We start from the raw sequence: 24,997 nt of genomic DNA on the forward strand, positions 1-24,997 counted from the left end.
GTTCGATGCTCTCTTAATAGTGAAGTGTCAGGGTCCTGAACTGTCACGGCTCCTTTCTGTGCTCGTCTTTTGGACGGAGTATGAAAAGCTGTGCAGAATCTTAATGGGGTGGCATCTCCAAATAAAGACAGCCACCCCCCCACCCCCCCCTCACTCTGTTGGAGCATTTCCTCTGCTGCTTTCACCTCACAGATAATAAGCTGCTGAAACAGATTAAGTGTAAGAAAGAAATCTTGTGTCCTGATGAAACTGTTGTTTTTCTTGGGAGAGACTGCGATGATGGAGGGGACGGGGGGGGGGACGGGGGGGGGTAGAGCTTAAAGTCACTCCCCGTCTGAAATGCCTCGGCCTTTTGTCATGATAATGAGGGGAGGCCTGTGGAAGAGTGTAACAGTAAAACGTGTTTGGTGGCCCTGTCACCGCGGGGCACCGTCGGCCCCCGGTGAATGGGGCTCTGGAGCGCATGATTGGGTCATGTGACTAGATGCAGATACCACGTTCGGCGTAGCCCCCTTCATCTCCCAGGAGCGTTTGGCCATGTGGGTAGGAGAGGGCAGACCCAGCGGGGCCACAGGGAGGGCAGGCTGCACTCGCACAGCACCCGGCGCTTTGCTTAGCCGCGAGTAATTAGTTTTGAGGAGGCCCTCGGGATTAAGAAAGCTGTGGATTCTCGTCAGGCCGCTGGACTCACAGTGTTTGCAAGAATGTTTGCTTCTCAAGAATGGCTCCATCCTGCATCTGCAGGGACGGCTTAGTCGTCTGCGAGGGTGGGAGCTGTGGTCACGGTGATGAAGGAAACGTGGCCAGCATGCCGTCTCACCTGTCTTGTGCTTCCACCACATCGCAGGATGTCACAGCCGGCGAGGGCAGCGAGTACGAGGACAGCGGGATCGACGGGGTGACCGTGGAGCCGGAGCACCAGTCCAGACGCTACAAGACCATGTCGGCCTCCTTCTCCGTGTGCTCGGCCCACGGCAGGGGCATGTTCGCCGGCAGCGACAGCGGCAGCAGCAGCGGCGGCGGCGGGGCCAGCGAGTGCGTGCAGGGCGTGTACGAGAACTTTCGCCAGGAGCTGGAGATGAGCTCCTGCCAGACGGAGAGCCTGGAGGAGGCCGGCTCCGCCCTGAGTGACGAGCAGAGCACCATGAGCTCCGCCTACCAGTCGGACCAGCTGCTGAGCGTCGCCCAGGGGATGGTGAGGAAGGCCGGCAGGCTCGCCGTCAAGAACTTCCTCGTGCATAAGAAGAACAAGAAGGTGGAGTCGGCCACACGGCGCAAGTGGAAGAGTTACTGGGTTTCCCTCAAAGGTTTGTTCTCCCCTCATCCCAGTAGTTCATTGAGAAATACTTAAAATCGAAAGTCTAAGCTCATGCATGATACAAACCCCATTATAAATTGTTTTGCCACTTGACTGGGCCCGAAATCGAATCAGCTCTGTAATGATCCCGATGCCTGCCTTGGTGATTAGTCAGCCATGCTGCACTTCTTAACGTTGGCCACTGGAGAGCAGAATAAAATTGCCTGAGCAAATCTAGGCCTTTTAAAAACAAGCATCATTGTTATTCTGTCCTAGAAATCTGTGTCAGCAGGACTGTGGTCAAGTAATACATTCTTTTTTGGTTTCTCCAGGTTGCACGCTGTTCTTCTACGAGACTGACGGTGGGTCAGGCATCGACAACAACAGTATCCCCAAGCACGCCATCTGGGTGGAGAACAGCATCGTCCAGGCCGTGCCAGAGCATCCCAAAAAGGACTTTGTGTTCTGTCTCAGCAACTCCCTGGGAGATGCTTTTCTGTTCCAGGTTAGAGAATTAGAAAATGATCCTGTAGCCAAACATGACCTCGAACTCCCTTTGGGTTCTTTTCCTTCTCATCCTTTTAAATCCTGGCTTTGCTTTATTTAAAATATTGTTCATCAACACAGGAGAAGCAACTGAATAGCACCTTTTTTTTATTCTGAATGTCAATGAGCTGCTGTGCTGCTGAATAACGTTTGACCTTTTTGTCGTCCGTCCCCGTGCAGACCTGCAGCCAGACGGAGCTGGAGAACTGGATCACCGCCATCCACTCGGCCTGTGCCACCGCCGTCGCCCGGCAGCACCACCGGGACGACACGGTGAGGCTCCTTCGCGCCGAGATGAAGAAGCTGGAGCAGAAGATCGACATGGACGAGAAGATGAAGAAGATGGGCGACATGCAGCTGTCGGCCGTCACTGACACCAAGAAGAGAAAGACGATCCTGGAGCAGGTGCGTCTCTTTCTCACTTCAGATGGTCTCCACACGGCAGGTGCCATGGTTTAGATGAACATGATCCTATTGTCCCTTTTATCAAGAAGGTCACATATGTCTGTTTAACATCAGACGCTTTAATAAAATATATGAACAGAGCAGATTCCTCAGATAAAAACCTTTGTCCCTAGGGGGGGTTCAGTTTATTTTAGCTTTTGCTTACAAGACAGAATATTCACCTGTCCTTTAACTCAGTTTAAAAGCATAACTTCAACCTATAGAAAAAAATAGAACCAAGCTCATTAAAACGTGCCGGTTTCGATCAGTTCAAAATGTTAACAGTATCAAACCCTTTAAGCAGACACTGTGGAAATGTTCAGTAAACATTCATGTAAGTTTGATCTAGCTGTTTGCATTAGGTTGGATCAGTTCAAAGTTGCCCCCCCCCCCCCCCCACACACTTCACTTCACAGGGAGCCTGTCCCTGTTTCCATGCCTAAAGGAATGTATTTGTTCTCTGAGAGTGTTATCGCTGTGCTCATCTCTTTATGAATGGAACATTGGGGGATTGTCTGATCAATGACAATTTGACAGATAAGCAGCTTAAAAATTGGTGGAACGATTAAAAGGCAACTGCTAACTTTGTCGGTCTCACTAGCAGATAAAGTCGAGGATTATTATATGAAAATAAAAGCTCTTGCCATCAGCCTCTTACTACAAATATGGAACTAACTAAGTGGGAGATCTGCTGCAGGATAAATATCATGGTTTAAACCTAAGAAGCAAGCTATCATAGCTTTTCACTCATACTGGTTTATAGTGACAATAATAATAATAGTGTTATTTTTAGAGCATATTTAACACTACCTTACTTGCTAAATTAGAATTGCACACCAGTACCCAAGAAACAGGAGATGGACAAAGAAGCAGGGATGAGAGGATGAAGTAAGTGATGCTTCGTCCGCTAGAGGCTGCTGACGCCACACACCTTCCTTTCTTTCCTCGCTCTGCGGTTGGCACCGGTCGATAGCCTGCCATTCTCTCAATTAATTGCAAAGCTCACATTGTCTTTAGTCGGTCTGTGTACGGAGCAGGGGGATCAAATGGCCTTTGTTCGCCCAGTTAGGTGGTGCCTGGTTCTGTTTGGCAGTGTTGGGTTTCACATTGTGCCGAGCAGAATGGATATAGGCCCCGCTCCTCAGAAAGCTGAAACACTCCCAGCCTCTCTCTGCCAGCGGAATGCGCAGTATTGTTTCTCTCTGGTCTCTGGGCGACTTGGCAGCGGCACAGAGCGGCTCTGCCACGGTGCTGGCCGCCTCTTCCACACACCAGCGCGGCACCGTGACTGGGAGGGGGGCAGGCCGGTGAATAATCATAATGTGCCTCTCCATTGCCCCAGTGAACATCAAACCATTAGGCACACGGAGCACAGATTGGCACAAGTTGGTAACGGAGCTCCTTCGGGGGGGGGGAGGCGACACCCTCCATCTTGCTCTGAAGTCGGGGAACCAGAGCCTCGGCGAGTGATTAATGTTTTTTACTGTCGTGTTCCTCTCTCACGCCGCAGATCTTCCTTTGGGAGCAGAACCTGGAGCAGTTTCACATGGATCTGTTCCGCTTCAGGTGCTACCTGGCCAGCCTGCAGGGAGGAGAGCTGCCCAACCCCAAGCGCCTCCTGGCCTTTGCCTCTCGCCCCACCAAGCTGGCAATGGGCCGACTGGGAATATTCTCTGTCTCCTCCTTCCACGCACTGGTAAATATATCTCATTTGTTTATCTGTGTTTATTTAATGTGCTTATTTTATCTGGTTGTTTTCATTATAGTAGAATCTTGGGTTTTATTGTATCCTTAGCAATGAGATAGAGATTTTTCAACAGTTTCATTACATTTCTGAGAATAATTGATGGATCTTGATGGAAAAAAAGTGTTTGCAACTTGGTGATGAAAACAATAATCTGCATCTACTGATTTTGAATCCGGTCTCATAAGGAGACTGTGGGGCCTTGAGGGTATGCACAAACTTCCGCTGTTGCATTGGATTTCTTGCATTAATTTAATAACCATCCAGGAGGAAGTAGGATGAGCTCTCTCAATATTATGTTGTACTTTTTACACAGAGCTTCCTCAGATTATAAGCACAGCAAAAACCTCAAAATACACATTGGTTTCATTGAATACACCTGCGACTCTGCAGGAGAAGGGCAGTTGATTCCAGAAACTACAACCTGTTGTGTCGAACCACTTTATTCTGCTATTGCTGCCATTTTGCAGTCTGGGTCTCGAGCAGGGCACCTGTTCGGGAGGTTGTGGTTCAGCTGCTGCTGCTCTGTGCACACTGCTGCTAGAAGCACCGTCAGCAACGAAAACATCAATTTGATTTTTTAGTTTTTCTTAGAGAAGTTTGAGGATCAATGAGGTAGTTATTTTTTCCCCTCCTCCCTCTCAGCCAACGTGGTGCTGCAGAGCAAGTGGGTGTTTGGGCTGCGAGACGCAGGATGTCTAATAAAAGAGACACTTCATCACCTCTTTACCTCACTCCTGTTCCTCTTCAATTTACTCACTCCACCTCCATGAATACCTGAATCAACACCGTGTCCAAAAAGCTGAGGGAACAAAAACAGACAGAATGAGCGCCTCAGTAAAACTCACTCCCACTACAGACACTGAGCGGGTTTGATCTCACTTTATCACGTTTTTACTTTTCACACATCAGTTGCACTAGAAGTTCCTGGTTGTAGTGCTCATGTGTAAACCAGAAATTGCAGCTCTATATACAGTATATATGTGTGTAAACTAGTTATCTTAATCAGGCTTGTGTAACGTATTTCCTAAATTTCAATTAACGACATTGGACATTGAGTTGTTTTTGCTTTAATTAAATTTTAACATAAATATATTGTTCATACTTTTGATATGTACAGATTGTTTTGGCATATGTAAAGACTGCGTACTTGTGACACTTACATTTTTAGTTTTGTATGTCCCTATTTAGCTGGTAGGGAAGCTCTCGAACAGATGATTTTTTCTCATTTGGTGCATTTAATCAATAACATGATATTTGTGCAGGTGGCAGCGCGCACAGAGACCGGAGTGAGGAGGCGAGCGCAGGCCATGTCTCGATCCTGCAGCAAACGCAAGAGCAGATTCTCCTCGCTCTGGGGTCTGGACACAACCTCCAAGAAGAAGACGAAAGCCCATCCCACCATCAACCAGGTCTGCGTGGTTCTCCCGTCTCGTAGTTATTTTTAAGGTTTCAAAGAAAGTAACAGAGCAACATCGACCACGCGAAGATTGATTCCTGCTCTTTCTTCAAGGATTTCTCCTCCACAGCTCTGCTTGAGTTCTGACCCCTCGACCTTTCCTTTGCCTGCAGGTCTTTGCTGATGGCGAGGAGCCCGTGAAACAGCCTGGAGATGGTATATATGCGGATCCTGCGAAGGAACACAGAGTAAGAATGACTCATTTAGACTTTGTTTGCATAAAGGACACTCTGCAAATGCACTGTATCATATGCAATGTGCTGTATTTCTCTATGTCTCTTCAATTTCTTCTAATGCAGATAAACAGTAATTTGCTGAAGTCCTTGGAAAAAATGTATTGCAACCGCTTTGTAGGTGAATTGACAGGAAACATTTAGACTGGGAGTGCTGGTAAAAGCTCGGTAGATGATGGATGTCAGTGTAATTAGCTCTGATTTTCAAAGCTGTTTTTAATCCGTCTCGTTTCTGTCTCTGGTTTAAAGAGAAGTGAGGCGGGAACTGTGAAGAGCCTCCCACGGCCCAGCACAGAGAGCGACATCTGGGTGCCCGACCACCTCACCCCCTCCTGGGTGTGTCTGCCAAACGACCAGCCTGTGCTCACCATCATCCAACCGGGGGAATCGGCACTGTGTGTCCTGGAAACCATCTGCAAGGTAACAGGGCTCCCACACTCACATGACCTGCCCGGGCTCCAGTTATCAAGATATTACGATGCACAGTCAGAAAGAGGAGAGGAAAGATCCAATGCTTTGATGCTGTGTACCAATCCTCTCGTCTCGTCTCACAGGCTCACCAGCTCGATTCCACCAAGCACTACCTGAGACTCAAGTTCCTCATCGAAAACAAAGTGCAGTTCTACATCCCCAAGCCAGAGGAGGACGTGTGCGACCTGGTGAGTGTCCACCTGCATGAGTCTGATCCTGAAGCTTTTAAGGAAACATCAGAGGAAACCACTCTACACACAAATGACCCTTCTACGTTTGCAAATTATTAATAGGTTTCAAACTTTTATCCTCTTGATGTTGCATGTTTTCACCAACACATGAATCTATTCATGGAAAGCCGCAGTTTAAAAATATCTGCAGTGCTTCCACATCATGTAACCACGACATGTCGTGGGCCGTTTCCTGCATTGAGACTGAGCTCGAGCTGCTTTTGTCTCGAAATACAGAAAATTAACACTCACTTCCCGCGCTGTCAATAACCCGCCCACCAGAATGTGAATAAAGTCGGCTGTTGTTTCCCGAGGTTTACATAACTTCGTTTTGTTCTCCACAGCTTTACAAGGAAATTGAGCTGTGCTCCAAGATAACAAAAGTGATCCAGTTTGACAGAGACGAGTCCTGCATGATCGGCTACGGTAGGAACCGATCAAATGATCCTGTGTGGTTTCCTTCACATTCAGGATATGAGTTTTTTAGTTTTCAGTTAAGATCCAATAATGAAGTAAATAACTCAAAGATGTTATTATGTTGTTTTGACTGTAATAATAGCTTTACTTTGACCTGTACACCTACACATTCCCATTTGTACAAATCCCAGTCTTTTATATAACCGTCCCTCCTGTTTTTTTCTCTCTCTCTCTCTCTCTCTCTCTCTCTCTCTCTCTCTCTCTCTCTCTCTCTGTCTCTCTCTCTACTCCTCGCCTCTCTTCCTCTCCTCCTTCCTCCACCTCCAGGTTTCTCCATTTCAGTGGTGGAGGAGGACGGCGTGCAGCAGCTCTACATCACCGACGTGAAGGCGGGCGGATTAGCCTTTGCCAAAGGTTCATTACCCTTCATTTCCATCAAATGAACTCCCTTCAAAGTCACTGTGCCTCCGCAGTGATGAGCTGCTGCTAGGGAGAGGGAGAGTGGTGCATTAGCTGTTTACATTCCATTTCAGAACCAGAGCATTTTTTCCTCACAAGGTCAAGATGGATTTTTACAGTTTCTCTTTAACAACCCGCAGCAGAGCATGTTTATTCAAAAGGCAGGGGGGTGTTTCAGAGAGCACAGCAGCTCTCCAGGGCGGTGATTACTGTAATCATAACCACACTGCCTCTCACTGGCCTTTCTCGGATGATGCCGGGCAGGACATTTCACTGCAGCCATCACTAGGCTGCAGGGTTGAGGGATATCAGAGTGTGTTGGTTACAGAGCAGGCGAAGCACATGCATGTGGGAGATATTTGTCCGAGTGGCTAAAATAGGTCATCGAGGAGTCGGTCATGCTTGTGGGTCTGAAAAAGAATAGTATCTGCACCTAATGGGTCTCTGTTTGCAACTCATCATCTCAATTAGGATTTTAATGGTCAGTTAATCAACACTGAAAAATAGATAAATTGTTGTTAATGTCTCACATCAGGGGGTGGGGGGGGGTACTGGTTGTGTAGAAGGCGTGACGGCGAGTAAATTGAATCCAAAGCTGACGCTGTTCCCACTCCGCAGGTCTGAACGCAGGGGATGAAATACTTCAGCTGAACGGGAAGGCCTCCCACAGCCTGAACTTCTCCGACATGAAGGCGGCGTTCTCCCAGGCGTCTCTGGCCCTGACGGTCAACACGCTGCCCTCCGTGGAGCGCCGGCAGCTGTGCTACGTGCCGCCGCGCCGCTCCGACGAGGAGGAGGACCTCTACACCGACATCTTCTCCCAGAGTCAAGGTGAGCTCCACATGCAAATGCAGTTCATCTTGATATTTGGTTTCCTGCGTTCCTCATAGGGCTGCACTGGGAGACTTGGCACACTCGCAGATCTGAGCAGTATAGAGTTTAAATTCTGATTCCCTCAAATTTATGTAGTGCATTAAAAAACCTCAGTTGCTGTCACTGCTGATAACACTTTAAATCAAAGGAGACTAAATTAGAATAAAAGGCAAACAGCAGAAACGCATGAAACCATGTTTACATTAACAGGATCTAGATTCTAATGAGGATCTGCTCCAATATTGCAATCTTTTGGCAATAATGAATTATTCAAATCAAGGAAAATGCTGGAAAACGCCATTCTCATATTGTTAAAGAATAAAACTTGAGGTTTTAAATCAGAAGCAGATGTCAAGCTCAGATTTATTTAGTTTTTTATTTAATTTGTACTTACAGTGAATCTACAGGGTCTTCATTAGGATTGGAGGCTGTTAACATTCTTGCAGCCATATTTGGTGGATTACACTAATAAATCAGCAATTTCTTTACAGTTAAAATCGTAATAAATTGGCATATACTGTATATTCAAATGTTTTTTACTTTAAACTCACCCGATGCCGTGTTGTGATTTGTTGCAGAGGACATCCTGGACGTGGGGGTGGGTCTGCTGCTGGAGAGCTCAGGGGACAGCCTGGACGACGACTCCGAGATCTTCAGGGACTTCGAGTGCAGCAAGGTAAGAGCGGCGTCTACTTGTGCTTTCATCGGGTGTAGAGCAGTGAAGAGCCGTTTGCTTCACCACAGGTTGAAGCACCGTCTGTAACTGGGCTCGTTCTATCTTGTTAAAAGAAGTGAAACTCTGCATAAGGTTTCATCTGCAGCAATTAACCTGATACTGTTTCAAATCCAATTCATATCCTCTGCATCGATTAACGATAACAAAACTACGGATATGAACAAACAAGCTGGAGGACGATAAGGAGAATCTCTGCAGCAGGTGTGTTTGTGGCGTCTTGTCCTGTCAAACTGCGCCTTTCGTCTTTTTCCACTTTCTTCCCTTTTTTTAAAAATGAAGATCAGACTTCTTTTCTCTTGGAGGACTTCAGTGAAAGACGTTGCACTCCGAGTAAAATTTCAAAGCTTGAGAGATTGAGTGGGAATTTAAGGCTTTGTGTGTGAGATGTGGTTACGGAGCATGTTCAGAGCATGTTCCCCTTTGTGTGCACTGCATATCCCTTGAGCTCCCTGTTGCAGTCAGTGGAAACTTGGAGCAACACCAGCGGGCTGCATCCAAACGGCAGGAAGATGTAGTGGCTGCAAAGCGAACGTTCCCCAGAGGGTTCGAGTAGCGAGTGAGTCATTGCTGCTTATTAATAAAAACCCTGAGCCTGGAGAAAAAGTAGATTATATTCTGAGATTTGGACCTGTCACTGCAGCACAGGCAGAAGGAATCCATCCCAGCATAACACTGCTCGACATTGTGAGGGGTAAGAAAGCTATTTACAATATGGCTTCAGGTTTTTGGTCCTAACTTGCTCTGAGAAGTTGTCAGGGCTTTAGTGCCACACATTCAGTCTAAGATGTTTTGTTATCTGGATAACAGTCACTCCTCTCCTGTCAATGTCTTTGCATGCACATTTTGTCATGGTGTTAGTGGCATACTGGGAAAGGTGGAAGTTTCCGACTGCAGGAAGAGGAGATACGATCGTGGGTTGAAGCAGAGCTGGAATCTGCTCAGAGGTGGAAGACATTGGAAAGTCTCTGAGGGTTTATTTTACTTTACTGGTCTGAATAAAGGGCATTTTCTGGTTTGTCAAAGCAGCACATGTGAGGATGCAAATGTCTGAGTCAGTAGCTGAGGACATTAGGCAGAGATTTCATCCCCCTGGTCAAAACTCTGCTGAATGTCAGTGTGAGCCCATGTGAGAATGCAGTTAGAAGAGTCACTGTGAGAAAGCTGGCGTGTTGGTGAGGAAGAATATAAATATCCCAGGATGAAAAAGAGGAGCGCAAGATGCCGGAGAGGATGTCAAGATGGAAAGACAAAGACTTTTAAGAGCTTTTGGTGATGAGGACCGATGCCGGTGAAATGAAGACATCATGTCCTCCCTCCTGCACCCAGACGCCAACCCCTCGCCCAAATGTCCTGGACCTTTTCCTGTTGTTGAACACGTCTGACACATCGACAGTCTCCTGCTGTGATGTTCACGTGTGAAAAGCAAACTCCAGAGAATCTCCAGACCCGACTGCCAGGAAGCTTTTCACTTTCTCTAACTCCCCTGGGAATAATTCATGGATCTCAATGAACAAAACCAGGCACATAGGACCGATGTCTATGAGTGTTTGGTGCAGATTTATTAAATATTAGGTGATGGTGGGTCCTCGGTGGAGGTCTGAGCTCTCCTGAGTGCCGCTCACCCCCGTTTGCAGCCTGCTCCATTGCAGCTCCCCTCTCTCCTTCACCGATCCCCCACCCCCCCCCACCCCATTCCTGAAATTCTGCATTTATATTCCACTGCGGCGCGGCTCACGTCAGCCAATCCTGCTCCGCTGCAACCTTGAGGAGGAGACTCCTCTCCTCCTGCTCCTGTTTTGCACACTCTCCAGTCTGGTGGATTATCACGACTGATTTACAATGCTGCCGGAGTTGGCCAGATCTTCACACTCACACTGTGTGCCTGAGTTCACCCAGCCTGTGGAGCGGCGAGGGGGGGGGCTGGTGGGGAGAGAGAACAGCACAGAATATCAGCGACAGAACTACAGCAGATTCGGAAGGCGAAGGGAAGGGGAGTTGGAAGGCTGTAAGTGCTGGTGGGCGGAGAGGAGGAGGCAGAGCAGCTTCACTCATCCTTCATCACAAGCTGCACGGCGCCTTCTCTCTTTTTTTCTTTATACACAAGAAAGACAAGATAGGAGAGGGGGGGGGAGAGAGATATGTGTTGGAGAGCTGCAGTGTAGAGTTGACAAAAGCCTGAAGCTTACTCTTCTTCTCTCTGAACTGACTCTCCAACCTGCACCTGCACCATGGCAATGCTGAAGTGGAGCAAGCACACCAAGCGCTCCGCCGACTCCATCTATGACATGCTGCATCTGGTGAGACTCCTTCACTTTTTAATCCCTTACCCCCGGTTAGTCGCCTCTGCTGCCGCGATCGCCCCCGGGCCAGCTCTTCTTTTTGTTTTTATTCCCCCCTTCATCCTCTCCCTCTCGCCGCTTGTTGCACGCCGCAGGCAGACAAACAGGAAGCAGTGAGTCACCGTTGTGTCGCAGAGTTGCTCCACAATCAGCGGAGTGCTTCGCAGGATGAGAGTAGAACACTGACCGTGCAGGAACACAGCTGCTGCAGATCTAAACCCCCCCCCGGATGACTTGGACTTTACATATCTTTGACAGAACTACCCAGGCCGTCGTGGTAGAGTCTTCTCTCCCGGCACCGAGAGCTGTGATCTCAGACTCACACTTTCAGGAGGAGAGGCGCTCGGTCTTCTCCTCGCTCCCTCACCAGTGCTCACAGGCTTTGAAAATGGGGGTTTCATCTCTATTCAATTTGCAGGGGGAAGCCTTCTTATCTGTTTGCATCTCACCGTTTCCCCCGTGACGGACGCTCTTATCTACATACTGTTCTTTTCATGTGATATTGAGTCTCTTTGATCCTCCACCTCCCTCTGTTCTCTGGCTTCTCTCTGTTATGTCATGACCGTCCACACAAGCAAAGCTGCCACGGTGTTGATTAGCCCAGTTAGGATTATAACTGACTGTCTTATTGGGCTCTCTGGAAACCTGGATGAGCTCAGTTGATTTAAATAGATGTAAAAATGTGTTTATTTGCAGACATTTATTTATTTATTTCCTATTTATTGTAGGGATTGCATCATGTTGAGTGTTTTTCTTTTTGTTTTCATTTGAGATAAATGTACAGTACGTCATCACAACAGTTAAGTACTGCAGAAACAAATCCAGATGTGTTACAGAGGAATCACATCTGTGACAAGAAGCAGTTTTCTCTCTGATAATGGAGCGTTTCTCACTTTATCTTCTTTTGACGGGCTGATTTTTATTTTTATGTAAAATCGTACTAGATGAATTTATGTTTTCAGAATTGACCTTTCGTCAGGCCTGTTGTTTCTCTACAGGCTTCTGGAAGTAATTACTTACATGCTGCTCCAATTTGTTCTCAAATCTGACTTGATTAGCAAAAAAACTAATCAAATTGGACAAAATGTCAATTGCAGCAGCAGCTGTTCCTGCAGATTTACCAAACACCGCCCATTTGTGCAAAGTGAATTTGCAACATTGCATTTACAGACATCACAGCACCTCGGTTCATCTGCTGATCTGGAAGCTTCCTGATTATTTTTGGAAAAGGGACAAAGGGGCCGTCGTGCCTCACGCATGAATGTGTCTGATTAGGTAACAATGGTGATGACAGTGCAGGAGAAGATGCATGACTGTTATTTGATCACACAATGTTCTTCCTTCATGCATTATGCTTTTCCTTTTTTGATCGTTTACTGAATTAAGGAAACGGTTTGCCCGCACTCTTTTTGTTTTAATTGTTGTCGCTTCTTGCACAGTAACAATGAAAAACCTCACGTTGTTATGATGCCCTCATCCGTGAAGATGGATGATAGACCAGTAACCCTGATTTTAATTAAGATGATTTTTAATCTGGAGATGATAACGCTCCATCTTCTGCAGCAGCGTGGAGACTCGTTCTTTTCCCAGAGGAGCTTGGAGGTGTGACGGGAGAAATCGCTTCCGTCCGACCAATAAAAAAACTCTCAGATAACCAACTTGAAACCTCTCAGCTCCCACTGTGCTCCCAGTGACATCGATACCTACCAGCGGCTCATTTTGTTTGTTCTCAGCGACCTTCTCGGTTAATCTTTTACAAGTCTACAGTGATAAGAATGCCCCCCCCCCCCCCCAGAAAACAAAATAGGTTTGTGAGTCAAGCTCTGTTGTTGTATTGATTCAAAAAGACAAAACACCCTTTCATTGTGATTGGAGAGTGTGTTAGTTCATCTGGGCCTGCTGTTGATGAGTGTGTGTGTGTGTGGGGGGGGGGGGGGGGGGGGGGGGTCTATTTTGGTCCAAAATGATAGTCTAATGCACATCAGGCCTGGTCTCCACAGCAACGCACACTGTATGTGGACAGACACTGTTGTATGTGCGTCTGTGTTTTGTGTTTGTGTGTCTGTGTGTGGGTTTGTGTATAGTTTGAATCCGTGAAAGTGATGAATCATTACACCACTGATCAGTCGGTCGGGAGGAAAACACCAGGGAGAAGAGGGATGTGAGTGGAAGAGAGGGAGGCGGGAGTCACTCTTATGACAGACTGAAAATAGAACAAATTAGTGCAGATGATTATTTTTCTTTCCAGGCTCTCTCTCTCTCTCTCTCTCTCTCTCTCTCTCTCTCTCTCTCTCTCTCTCTCTCTGTGTGTGCACATCAGCACCTGGAAAGCAACAACCTACAAGTTCCCATCGGTGGCGCCGAGCGGTCGATATTTGGATTCCATGACTAAGTCGTAGTTGCCTCGTTATCTCATCCCAGTTTTCTGGCCCCTCTGTTTCTTTCTTTTTTCCCGCAGAGCACGGAGCAGGTCGCCGCTTTCTGCCGCAGCCTCCATGACATGAATCCCTCGGAGTGCGTGTCCTCCTCGCCCAGCCCGGAGTCGCCCTTCCCGCCGCCCGCAACTCTCCGGCAGCTCTCCGACGCCGACAAGCTCCGCAAAGTCATCTGCGAGCTGGTGGAGACCGAGCGGGCCTACGTCAAAGTCAGTATCACTCATCCTTACTTGCAAGAGACAGATGGACTTTGTGAGAGTGTGTGTGTGGGTGGATGTGTGCGTTCTCTCTCTCTATCCATCGATCTGCCTTTCCCTGCCTGTCCTGGGTTGTGTTGTTCCTGCACGTTACCTATTCCACATGTCCCATCCATATTTATCTGTGTCCCAGGAGGCATGAGGGGACACAGCTGCGCCCTTGCCTTGAAATCGCCTAATCCGTTTCCGCCTGTTATAACGTTGCTCAGCAGAATAACTGGGTTAGGGGGGGGGGACTAATGGGATACTGTCAAGCCTATCTATAATGTTATACCTCATCAGAGGGGCCACATATATACTTGTTATGGAAATCCTATTGTGCCTGATTGATGGTGCACTCTGCAACCTTCAGAGGGAAGTTAGCAATTTGTTCAAATTACCCAGGTTCAAACATGTGGCTGCGTGTCCATGTGTGAGACCTTCAGTTCAACTGCTTAGGAAATACAGGGATATATATATATATATTTATTTATATGTATATAATGTAAACAGGAAGTACTAAGACTCTCCAGTAAATATCTTTCGTTGTGCACAAGTTAACCAGCACAGATGTGAACTGGATCAAATCATATCCTTGTTGTTAAGTTTGATCTTGTGACATTTAAATATTTTAATACTTCACCTATTCGGGCACCGTTGATTTATTATACATTTATTTACAAGTCTCTTTTCAAGTTTTCTGATTAATGAATCCTTTTTCACGTGAGGTTTATTATTACATATTTGACATATAAAAAGTTATTCACACAATTAGGTTTTTTTTGGGGAGATATCCTGTGGTATGTGGTACGACCAATAACTAAAAAGTTAGAAGCTTTATTATTATCAAACTGATAATACACAGAATTTACACATGTTAATAACAGAGCATTGATTTCAGACCCCCAAGCCCCTGAATTTAAAAGGTCTGTTTCTCTACTTCATTTTTTATTAAGAGCAGCTAATTAATCGAATGGGCTTTGCTGAGGTGACTGTCGCCACAGTCACTTATTTAATTGGGCTTCCTCGTGGCTCTCTAACCTTTTTAAAGTTCACCCAGAAAGGCCAGCTCCTCTGTTTTGATCCTGGAGGGTCTCAGATTATCCCTGTATCTTAATCACTGCTATTGTTTTCATAAGTATTGTTTTTCCAAATGATGCAAAGCTGCATGTTTCTCATGTCTGTGTCCGTCTGAATGAAATTGACTTCCTCTAATCAACCACTCGTGTCTTGCAGGATCTCAATTGCCTCATTGGGAGATATTTAACCCCCCTGCAGAAGGAGACCTTCCTCACTCAGGATGAGGTACGTGTGACGCTGGGAGCCGTTGAGTGGTGCCTGGCTTTTAAATGTCAGAACTGTTGAAATGTGAAAAAATAAAAAGTTGGTTACATAACAGTGTAAAAGAGTAGCTGGGGGAGCTGTGTACAAAATGATGGGATGTTTTACATGCACTTGCAATAATGACACTTATTTGGTTATATTATATATGTCCTCAGCAATCTCTAACTATAGTAAGGGACTAGTATTAATTGGAGATGGACTCCAGAGAATCTCCAGAGTTCAGTGCATGTCTGAAAGCAGCTTTAGAATCATCACATGAAGAGAAACGTTTTACTTGACGCTGTACTAAGGAGAAACTTTTCTGACATCGCTTAAATCCTCTTTTCCCCCAGTTGGATGTGCTTTTTGGGAATTTGCTCGAAATGGTGGAGTTTCAAGTCGAGTTTCTCAAGACCCTGGAAGATGGGACCAGATTGGTTCCAGATCTGGAGAAGCTGGAGCGAGTGGACCAGTTTAAGGTGTGTCTCCTTGTCTTAGACCTCAAGAGCTATGAACGGCTACGGCCAAAAACTCTTTTAACAACTCTTTGCGTAACAACTTTTGACTTTTTTCCTTACAGAAAATCCTCTTCTCCCTGGGAGGCTCCTTCCTGTACTATGCAGACCGTTTCAAGATCTACAGTGCTTTCTGCGCCAGCCACACCAAAGTCCCGAAGGTCCTCGTAAAGGGTGAGTTAATGTGCTCTCAGGTCAACATTCCTTCTGGGCTCAAAGGAGAGGATGTATTTATCCATCAACCCTCTGCCATATCCTGCGTGGCTCCATAAATCCACTGTGCAGAGCTGTCAGCAGAGACAGTTGTCTATTTGACCTCTGCATACTGCTGGCTCCCGGAGCTCGAAAGCACCGCAGCATCGCATGATCTATATAATACCAGTGTTGAACAGTTTGTTCTGCAGCGAGGAGCCCCCCCCCCCCCCCCCCCACCCCACCCCCTACCCCCCTTAAAGTCAAGTGGATGGTTTTGTTGGCTGAATTCTCGTGCAGGGAGTCAACATGATACAGGCCGTAATGACAGTGTTGAGGCGTGATTTAGGTAAAGTGGCTTTTGAGGCAGTAAACTGATTATTCCTCTGTACTTGTGGCTGGCGGCTGGTAAATAAAAATGACTTGTCTATAAAAAGCAAGAAACATTTGAAGATCATTTCCAAGACATGACAACGGCAGAAACATAAACACAAGCCACTAACCCTTCGAGTAGGATTAAGGTTAATTATTTAGTTTCGATCAAATTCTAATTGGTTGGACAAAAGAGCCGTGAAGAGAAAAGCACTACACCAGCAGACTCCTCCCTGTATTCACGACTTTGACCTCAAATATGCAATGATGCGCAGGATCTAAATGGGCGATGGCAATCTGTCAATCAAAAAACTGACTCTTCACCCACACTAAGATGTTTTTCTGTTAGTAACACAAATGAAAACAGGTCCAGCAGCAATTCTAAAAACGCCTAAAACCTCTCTCTGAGGTGCATTCAAACTAAAACACAATAGAGTTGATTTAGCCTTCAGCCAGTTTTAAAACATCCAGAGCACAAGCTTTATTGTTGTGACTTAAAAACCATAAACAAAAGAGAAGAATCTTCGGTACATGCAAACACAGCAATTTACAGAAGAACGTTTTACTAAGTATTCTTTTATCGATCATTTTCAGCCAAAACCGACCAGGATTTCAAGGCCTTCCTGGAGGAGCGCAACCCCAAGCAGCAGCACTCCTCCACCCTGGAGTCGTATCTGATCAAGCCCATCCAGAGGGTCCTGAAGTACCCGCTGCTGCTGAAGGAGCTCTACTCGCTCACGGACCCGGACAGCGAGGAGCACTACCACCTGGACGGTAAGACCCACGCAGGGAGATGAAACCATTTTAACATTTCAGCCACAAGACTTGAACTCTAACCGCCGGTGTCGTTTACAGTTGCCATGAAAGCCATGAACAAAGTGGCCAGCCACATCAACGAGATGCAGAAGATCCACGAGGAGTTCGGAGCCGTGTTCGATCACCTCATCACCGAACAGAGCGGCGAAAAGAAAGAGGTAAGTCTGGGATTAAAGGTGGAATGGGCTCGACTCTGTCAACCGGAGCGGACGTGTGGAGTAACGGCTGCTTTTCCTGTCTCCTCTGCCAGGTTGCTGATTTGTCGATGGGGGACCTGTTACTCCACACCAGCGTCGGCTGGCTCAACCCGCCTGCCTCCTCGGGGAAATGGAAGAAAGAGCCGCAGATAGCAACATTTGGTACGTCAGGTTTCCCTTCAAGATTACGTGATCAGTATAATTTCATGTTTACTGTACTTTGAAGTAACCACTCCTGTGTAATGCATTTTAGTGATGACGTTTGTTTCTTACTCGTTTCTTCTTAGTGTTCAAAACGGCGGTCGTCTTCGTATGCAAGGACGGGTCCAAGCAGAAGAAGAAAATGGTATGTTTGCAGAAAAGGCATCAGCAACACTTCCATCCAACAAGAAGATAACCTGCTTTATTTTAGCAGTGCAAATTCACTTCAGAATCAGAATCAGAATTCTTTTTATTGCCATGTATATTTGCACATACAGGAAATTGCCTTGTTGTGGTTGGTGCACTTTACAAACAACAAATTAAAAACAACAATAGCGAACAATATAACAATATAAAAAAACAACAATATATACAGTTAATTGTGCCAATTTAAGAATAGGTCACCTGTAGAAAAAGCAGCACTAAAAGGAGACGTATGCAGTTTGATTTCTCTTGTGTATTATATATTTGTCGTGCATCTGCAAGGTTAAAAAGCCCAAAGTCCACAGAAACCAGAGCTCCTGAACTGCCTCCACAGAAGTGATCACAAAGCCCCACATTTGAATAATGCACAACAATCAGCTAGTCTAGGACGGCCTATAGCAAAGCCACATAAAGGGAGTGCAGAGTTGGATAGTTCCAACCCAATCATGGGGCTATATTGGGACATGAGCTGGAATCAAGTGTTCCAGACAGAGGCTGAAATGTGGAGGAAAGTGAAGTGTTTTCTGAACATTCAAGCATTTTAACCTTTTACAAGTATAAGCTGCATAACAGCTGTGAACTTAAATGTGCATAATGTCTCCTTTAAACCTGATTGGGATAAAGTGCACCTAATTTCACCAGTATAGTTTCCTAGGGTAAGTAAACATGATTTAACTTTTCATTTTGTTTACGTAGGGTGGCTCCCATCGAGCCTCCATATCTTCAGATGATAAAGACCCGTTCCGATTCCGTCACATGATCCCCACCGACGCCCTTCAAGTCCGATCCTTGGCCAACACAGGTGAGTGACCCAACAAAAACAATAATAAATAGAAACACTGACACTGACATTTATTTCAGATAGATTTAATGTGTGTGTGGTGTTTCCTCCTCAGACGGCGAAGGCTCTGCCGTGTGTGAGATCGTCCACACGAGGTCGGAGTCGGAGGGGCGGCCGGAGAGGACGTTTCAGCTGTGCTGCAGGTGAGGAGCTCTTCTAATGGATTCCACTGCAGATTGAAGACACTGATAATACTCCTGACAGCTGGTGTCCACAGATTGACAGACCGATAACGTGTGTCGCTCTTTCTGCCTCCAGCTCTCCTGAGAGTAGAAAAGATTTCCTGAAAACCGTCCATTCCATCCTGAGGGAGAAGCACCGCCGGCAGCTCCTGAAGACGGAGAGTCTACCCCTCAACCAGCAGTACGTGCCCTTCGGCGGGAAGCGTCTCTGTGCCCTGAAGGGAGCACGGCCCGTCATCAACAGAGCAGGTAGATGACAGTTTGTTTACAGCACTCACCCGACAGCTCAGAGCTTTCCAGTTCTCAGTTTGTTCCTTCTTACCTGACACAGAAAGGGTTTTTTCAGATCTGGACTCAAAAACACATTTTAATTGATTTCATTTCCGGGGACTAGAAATGTTCCCAACAGCGAATTTACCTGTCGATTCAATGACCGTTTAATTTTAAACTACTTGGACTAGTTTGAAAGTCCCGAAAACAATTAGAAAACATAATGAGCTCAATTTAATCCAAAGCAAAGAGTCTGCAGGAAAACAGTATGGTTAGAAGTAAATGTCCACATGCCCGTGTTGAATGTAGAGACATATTCCAGATCGGTATTATGTAATGAGAGATGACACTCTCATTAAGTTATCATGTGCCAGCATCTTGTGAGGCAACCGACCAATTTTATTTTTAATTCGTAGATCAAAATGTTCCAAATAGCACCGGAACATGAGATGTTCCCGTTTTAATCCTGGAATTAGAACGAGCAGAGAAGCGCTGCAGAAGTTCTTAAGATGCAAGTTCATAAGTTGTTAATGTGCAACCAAACTTAAGGAGTTTTAACAGTAACTAGCATTTATGGTGCAGACTAGGGAATAAATCCTTAAAACAACATAATACCAGATTTTTGGAAAAGGAATTATAACAGATCAATTCTATTCAGTTAGTAACTAAAGTAATTTGTCTAAACAATTAACTTTGTCTTTTAAAACACAAGATAGGATAATACTTATAATATGTTATTACACTGGGCTGTACACCAGTAAAGCTCATTGTGACTTATGAAAAATGAATCAAACTAATGTTATATTACCTGAACATGTGTGTCCATCCCATAACATGTGTGTGACCATTTGTTCCTGCAGCATCTGCCCCGACCAGGACTCTGGGCCGGAGGAAGCTCGTGCGCAACCGCTTCACCATCGACACGGACATCGTGTTTGACGGTGAACCCGAGCCGGACCTCCCCTCTCCAGAGGAGCCTGTCTCCACCCGTCTGCAGGAGGAGGACAAGCCTGATCCGCAGCAGGTAGCGGGCGACACGGACCGCTGGGTGGAGGAGCAGTTCGACCTCGAGGAGTACGAGGACCAGGAGGAGGTGAAGGAGACGGACATCTTGAGCGACGACGACGAGCTCGGTCAGACGGCCGGGGCCCCGTCCACCGAGGCCGACCTGGAGCCCCCCGTCATGGCTCTGTCCTTGGAGGGTGGGGAGGGTGGGGAGGCGGAGGAGAGCAAAGGCCTCAAGTCCCCAACAGCAGGCGAAACGCATGATCCTGAGCTGGTCGACGCGGAGAAGCAGGAAGCTGCGTGTGAAGATGACGATGAGGAGGATCTGGATCAGACGAAGAGGGGTGAGGTCTGGGTGAGAAGGGATCCGTCCGCTTCATCCCCCGACTGCGACCTGTGAGAGCTCGACAAGGACGGCCACACAAAAGTGTTTTATCTGCTTATCACCAGGCTCCATACAGATCAGTCATCAGTCTTCACCCACAGTGCATGACGTGCATTGACGCATATCACAAAGCCAGTAGAGGAAACTTGCTTTCTGTACAGGTTAAGATCACCAGTGGAGCGATACAGGAACCTGGAGCGGGGGGGGGGGGGACGCGGTCCCAAAGCAAATGCTGTTACATATGAGTGGACGCTTTGAGAGACGAGCTAACGGTACAATCACGGAGTCTAATCAGTGGCTTGGATTGGCATGGTTTGCACATTCGGGCGGCATCCTGTAGTCCTGCCTGCTGTTGCCAAATTTTGGTATCGTGAGAACATTAATAATCGTTTTCTGTCCGTGTGACTCAGAGATATTATCTTAGTTAAGGGCTGTGTATTATTTGTCCTTAAGGAAAATTAGATTTAATAATTTTAAAAAGCCTCGTCTTGCACCGTTTACTGTACTTGTACATTTTCACATGAATTATACACTGACTCGTTTTTTTTGGGGGGGGGGGGGCAGACTTCCATTTGGTTGTGTATGGTATGATTTCTTTGATCTCTCTTATTTTACAGACTTATCTTTTTTAGCCTGGAATATATTTTGTGTGATCTCTCTGATACATTAAAATAGTGGCGTCATGTAATAGCCCCTGTGTCACAGAGACGAGGGGATTTTAATTTGTTTTAACTTAACATAATCCTGTTTTACTTGAATCTGCATTTGCTGTTTTGTGTTTTTTTTTTTATTATTATTATTTACTGTGAAACCGTTTTTGACATGTTTTCCCTCCTTTGGCTCTTCAGTATTCAAAGAACACTCAACGTCACACACATTAACATTTCACGTGCACACTCTGTACAGTAGTGAATTTGCACATCCGCCACTTGTGTGTTCAAAAAAGATCAAATATTGTTCACTGGTAATGAATTACAAAGCAATGGATTTTATTTATTCACATGTAAATTAATTTTGTGCGCAGAACGCAAGTAGTGGTTTTATTTTTTTTTTCTTCTTCACAAAGAAAGTCCAAATGTGCTCAAGCAATCAAAGGGGAAGACGTGCAGAATGCCTAAAGAGAACGATCTCATACTTGTAAACAACTCATTGTGCTACTAAGACTGCATTTTTATTACTGTGTGTATATAGAAAAATGTATTGATATCATAATAAATACAGTTGTTTCCTACTTATACTTCAAAGCCCCTCTCTGTGCTGTGACTCACTGGTTCGTGTGGTCGTAAAACAACTCGTTCCCTGCGGCTCTGTTTTTTAGAGATGTGAGAAAAACGCACAAACTCCCAGAGACTGACGAGGCCGAGCAGCAAATCAATGCTCACCTGTTGCAAACCAGTACACAGAGAAAACAAATGCAAAACAACGGGGGGGGGGGGGGATCTTCAAAAGACAAGAGGAGCAGCTTTGTGTGTTTTAACAATAGATGGCTGATAAAGTGTCTGATGCTGACGGATCTAAATCTCCTACTGTAAGAGAAAGGATAAAGGAATGTTTAGCAAATACAAGTTTTCATCTGCTCACTTAGGGGGGGGAAGCAATGCCCCAACCCTAACCCTGCAACAATTAAAGAGAAACACATTAGGACAGAATAAGAAAAAACCAAGCTTCTTTCTGACATGCACTGAGCTTCTGAATATTATTCATGTGAGAAAAGGGCAGGATGTGTGCGACGCAAAACTGAAAAAAAGAAAACAGATCTCAGGATGAAATAGAGGCAACAAGTTGAGTCTGTGACCCGGAGAATCTCCAGCTGCTTTCTTCATAAGTGAAAGAGAAACTCGTGGGAGAAAATGTCAAATCTCAACATAGGAGGTTTTGAGCATCAACTAACTGACAAACAGACAAAATAAACAGGTAAATAAACACAAGACAATAAATAACAACAACAAACAGAAGCTCACCGGCTTTGTTAGAATAATGTTTTTCTCAGAACAGACGTTGATTCCACTCAATCACAGCTGAGCTCATTCTTTTCGCGTGTTGAGCAACTGTTTCATTTAAAACCTCTCCATCAGGGTGGGATTCATATGCTTTATTAGCAAGGCTCCTTTCTCTTCTCATCTGGCGTCACAGTGACTTCTGAGGGATGAAATTCAGTTCATCATTACATCACAGTGGCCTTCTCTTCCAACTTCCTGTGTGGTGGTGGTGGTGTGTGTGTGTGAGGGGGTGGGGGGTGAAGACACTGTGATTGTCTTCACAGTGTTATCTCCTCCTTTGTGTCTCTGAGCTCTGTGGACTTCCTGTCACCCCCCCAGTCCCCCCACTGTCAATCAACACCTCCACCACAAAGGCTCTGCTGCGCCTGTGTGTGTGTGTGTGTGTGTGTGTGTGTGTGTGTGTGTGTGTGTGTGTGTGTGTGTGTGTGTGTGTGTGTGTGTGTGTGTGTGTGTGTGTGTGTGTGTGTGTGTGTGAGAAGCAGCTATTTAAAGATAAGAAGTTAATGTACGGTGACGATCATAGCTTACAGATGTAGATGTTATATAACAGAATTTAACTCCTTTTTGTATTTTGATAAGTGGGAGTTATTGTTTTTTTACAGTTGTGATATTATCTGAAATCGTCCTCTGCCAAAAAAAATAGTCCTGTGACGATCCCTTCACCTACTTCCTGTTTCATTTCATATTGATTTTAAACATTCCAAAGGCCCTGGTGGCCCTGCACCCAAACTTCCATGGAGTCCTGCTGGTTACTGTGATTTTACTGTTGGTGCCCCACTGAACAAACTCTTCTTAATACCTACCTATTATTATTTTTTCTTTTTTGCCATTTAACATACTTTATGGATATGACGAAATCGACATTATCATTCTGTTTTCCTCACGTTCTTTTGTTTTATTCTATTTCTATCTGACTGTCTGGTCTCATATCTGCTTTGTAAATCACTTTGTAAAAATAAAACTGCTTTCAGGCATAAAGTTGATTATTTTTAAATATCATTTTTTATATTATTACAATCAAATTGAACACTAAGACTCTTCCATGTATTTTCATTATTTGTAGGTTCCAAATATTAATAGTTATAGACTGATGAGGCTGATATTTGTGTTTCTGCTAATGATCAGGATGTATCATTGAGTAAGCTAATAATTTATTGGCCAATCACAAATACAAATCAGTAGATCTGTTAATCATCACAAAACCAAAACCAGACAAATATAAAACAAAATGTTGGTGTAAAAGACCAAAGCGTTTTGGTTTATCTATTATTGATTTGCTAAAAACAATAACATATTATATTATATATATTTTTTAATCAAAAACAAAGTCACGTGATCTACTCGAGGTGCAAGTGAAGTTTAAAAAGTCAAACTAAAAACAAAAAGAATAGAATCTATTTAAAAAAATATATACTTTTCTCTCTTCGTATGAACTTGTTATATATTTTTTTAAATAATTGCAAAGTTATGGCCCAGGAAGGTGCAGTCATCTTAACATACAGCAGGGGGCAGACAAGGCCAACATATTCATTTACTCCTGTGGATTCATGCGTTCAATCTATGCTTATTCAAATTACATTTCAATCACATCAGAATATATTGTTGTAAAAAACAACATCTCTACAGCACAGGTTGGACGTATCTGAGTTTCTGAGCCGTGCGTCTCTCTGCGTGAGCGACTCTGTTGACATCTGAAGCAGCTGAGGATGGGACGATGGTATCACTCAGCGAACTGGTTCAACAGGCCTCCCAGTTTCTGTTCCTGTTCCGTGACCTCTCCTCCTCCACCTCTATTTCTGTATCTCTCTCTCTCTCTCTCTCTCTCTCTCTCTCTCTCTCTCTCTCTCTCTCCCTCCTTCTCTCTGGCCCTCTCCCACTTCTCAGAAACAGGTTGACCAACAGGGCGTGACCTCTCCCAGATCAACTTTAGTTTGAAAAAAGGAGCGGCTCTTCTCAACAGGAACAGTGAAACCCCCCGCATTGTTTGGAAACATTTCCTCCTCGTCCTACTTAGAGCAAGTTGAGATTGTCATTTAGCGTTTCATGGCAGTCATTGGAACCTGTTTGAAAGTTGAAGCCGCTGAGTCGATAGAAAGGAAAAACTCTCACTAAGCAGAACGACTGTGTGATGGTTGATTCTTAACTCGTGGGTTCAAAGTTAGAATTGATCTTACTCAAGTGAAGAACAGAGCTCTCACACACTACCTCCAACACACTTTACATATGATGCTTATCAAGATGCTGCCCATGTGTGTGTGTGTGTGTGTGTGTGTGTGTGTGTGTGTGTGCATGGGCTTGCATAGAAAACAAAGGAGATGTTTGTTGACCACACATGCTGTTTCTTTTCCTGAGACAATTGTGTTCCTGATAAATTTTGAACAAAAAATTTACCATATTGATTTTTCTCATTATTCAGTTGACACACACACAGTAAACTTTGTCAGATCTGGAGTTAACACCAGGTCATAACAGGACAAGCCGCGCCCGTTTCATTGGCGTAGGTCATGCATGACCAGCGATTAAATATTTTTTTTTTGTTGCCTTACTTTTGTTAGAAACAGTTTAATTGTGCTAT

The 24,997-nt window shown here is 45.2% G+C and overlaps 1 protein-coding gene across 2 annotated transcripts in view; it reads left to right on the forward strand.

Moving 5' to 3' along the window:
- The window catches only part of tiam1b (TIAM Rac1 associated GEF 1b), a 38,501-nt gene extending 16,842 nt beyond the window's left edge, over positions 1–21,659 (forward strand). The window contains exons 4-28 of one of the 2 annotated variants that reach the window (XM_062386231.1): positions 848–1,307; positions 1,630–1,802; positions 2,024–2,248; positions 3,798–3,983; positions 5,297–5,443; positions 5,604–5,678; positions 5,973–6,143; positions 6,278–6,382; positions 6,769–6,850; positions 7,169–7,255; positions 7,919–8,131; positions 8,752–8,849; positions 11,162–11,206; positions 13,707–13,892; positions 15,156–15,224; positions 15,596–15,721; positions 15,823–15,931; positions 16,916–17,095; positions 17,177–17,295; positions 17,388–17,496; positions 17,622–17,680; positions 18,436–18,541; positions 18,636–18,723; positions 18,839–19,011; positions 19,893–21,659. In XM_062386231.1, coding sequence (XP_062242215.1) covers positions 848–1,307; positions 1,630–1,802; positions 2,024–2,248; positions 3,798–3,983; positions 5,297–5,443; positions 5,604–5,678; positions 5,973–6,143; positions 6,278–6,382; positions 6,769–6,850; positions 7,169–7,255; positions 7,919–8,131; positions 8,752–8,849; positions 11,162–11,206; positions 13,707–13,892; positions 15,156–15,224; positions 15,596–15,721; positions 15,823–15,931; positions 16,916–17,095; positions 17,177–17,295; positions 17,388–17,496; positions 17,622–17,680; positions 18,436–18,541; positions 18,636–18,723; positions 18,839–19,011; positions 19,893–20,437 — 3,936 coding nt within the window. In that variant the 3' untranslated portion in view covers positions 20,438–21,659. The remainder of the gene's footprint in view (positions 1–847; positions 1,308–1,629; positions 1,803–2,023; positions 2,249–3,797; positions 3,984–5,296; positions 5,444–5,603; positions 5,679–5,972; positions 6,144–6,277; positions 6,383–6,768; positions 6,851–7,168; positions 7,256–7,918; positions 8,132–8,751; positions 8,850–11,161; positions 11,207–13,706; positions 13,893–15,155; positions 15,225–15,595; positions 15,722–15,822; positions 15,932–16,915; positions 17,096–17,176; positions 17,296–17,387; positions 17,497–17,621; positions 17,681–18,435; positions 18,542–18,635; positions 18,724–18,838; positions 19,012–19,892) is intronic. The other variant, XM_062386230.1, reaches the window with a different exon arrangement.
- Positions 21,660–24,997: the final 3,338 nt, after the last annotated feature.

The sequence above is a fragment of the Platichthys flesus genome, chromosome 4 (assembly GCF_949316205.1).
Source record: "Platichthys flesus chromosome 4, fPlaFle2.1, whole genome shotgun sequence".
NCBI lineage: Eukaryota > Metazoa > Chordata > Actinopteri > Pleuronectiformes > Pleuronectidae > Platichthys > Platichthys flesus.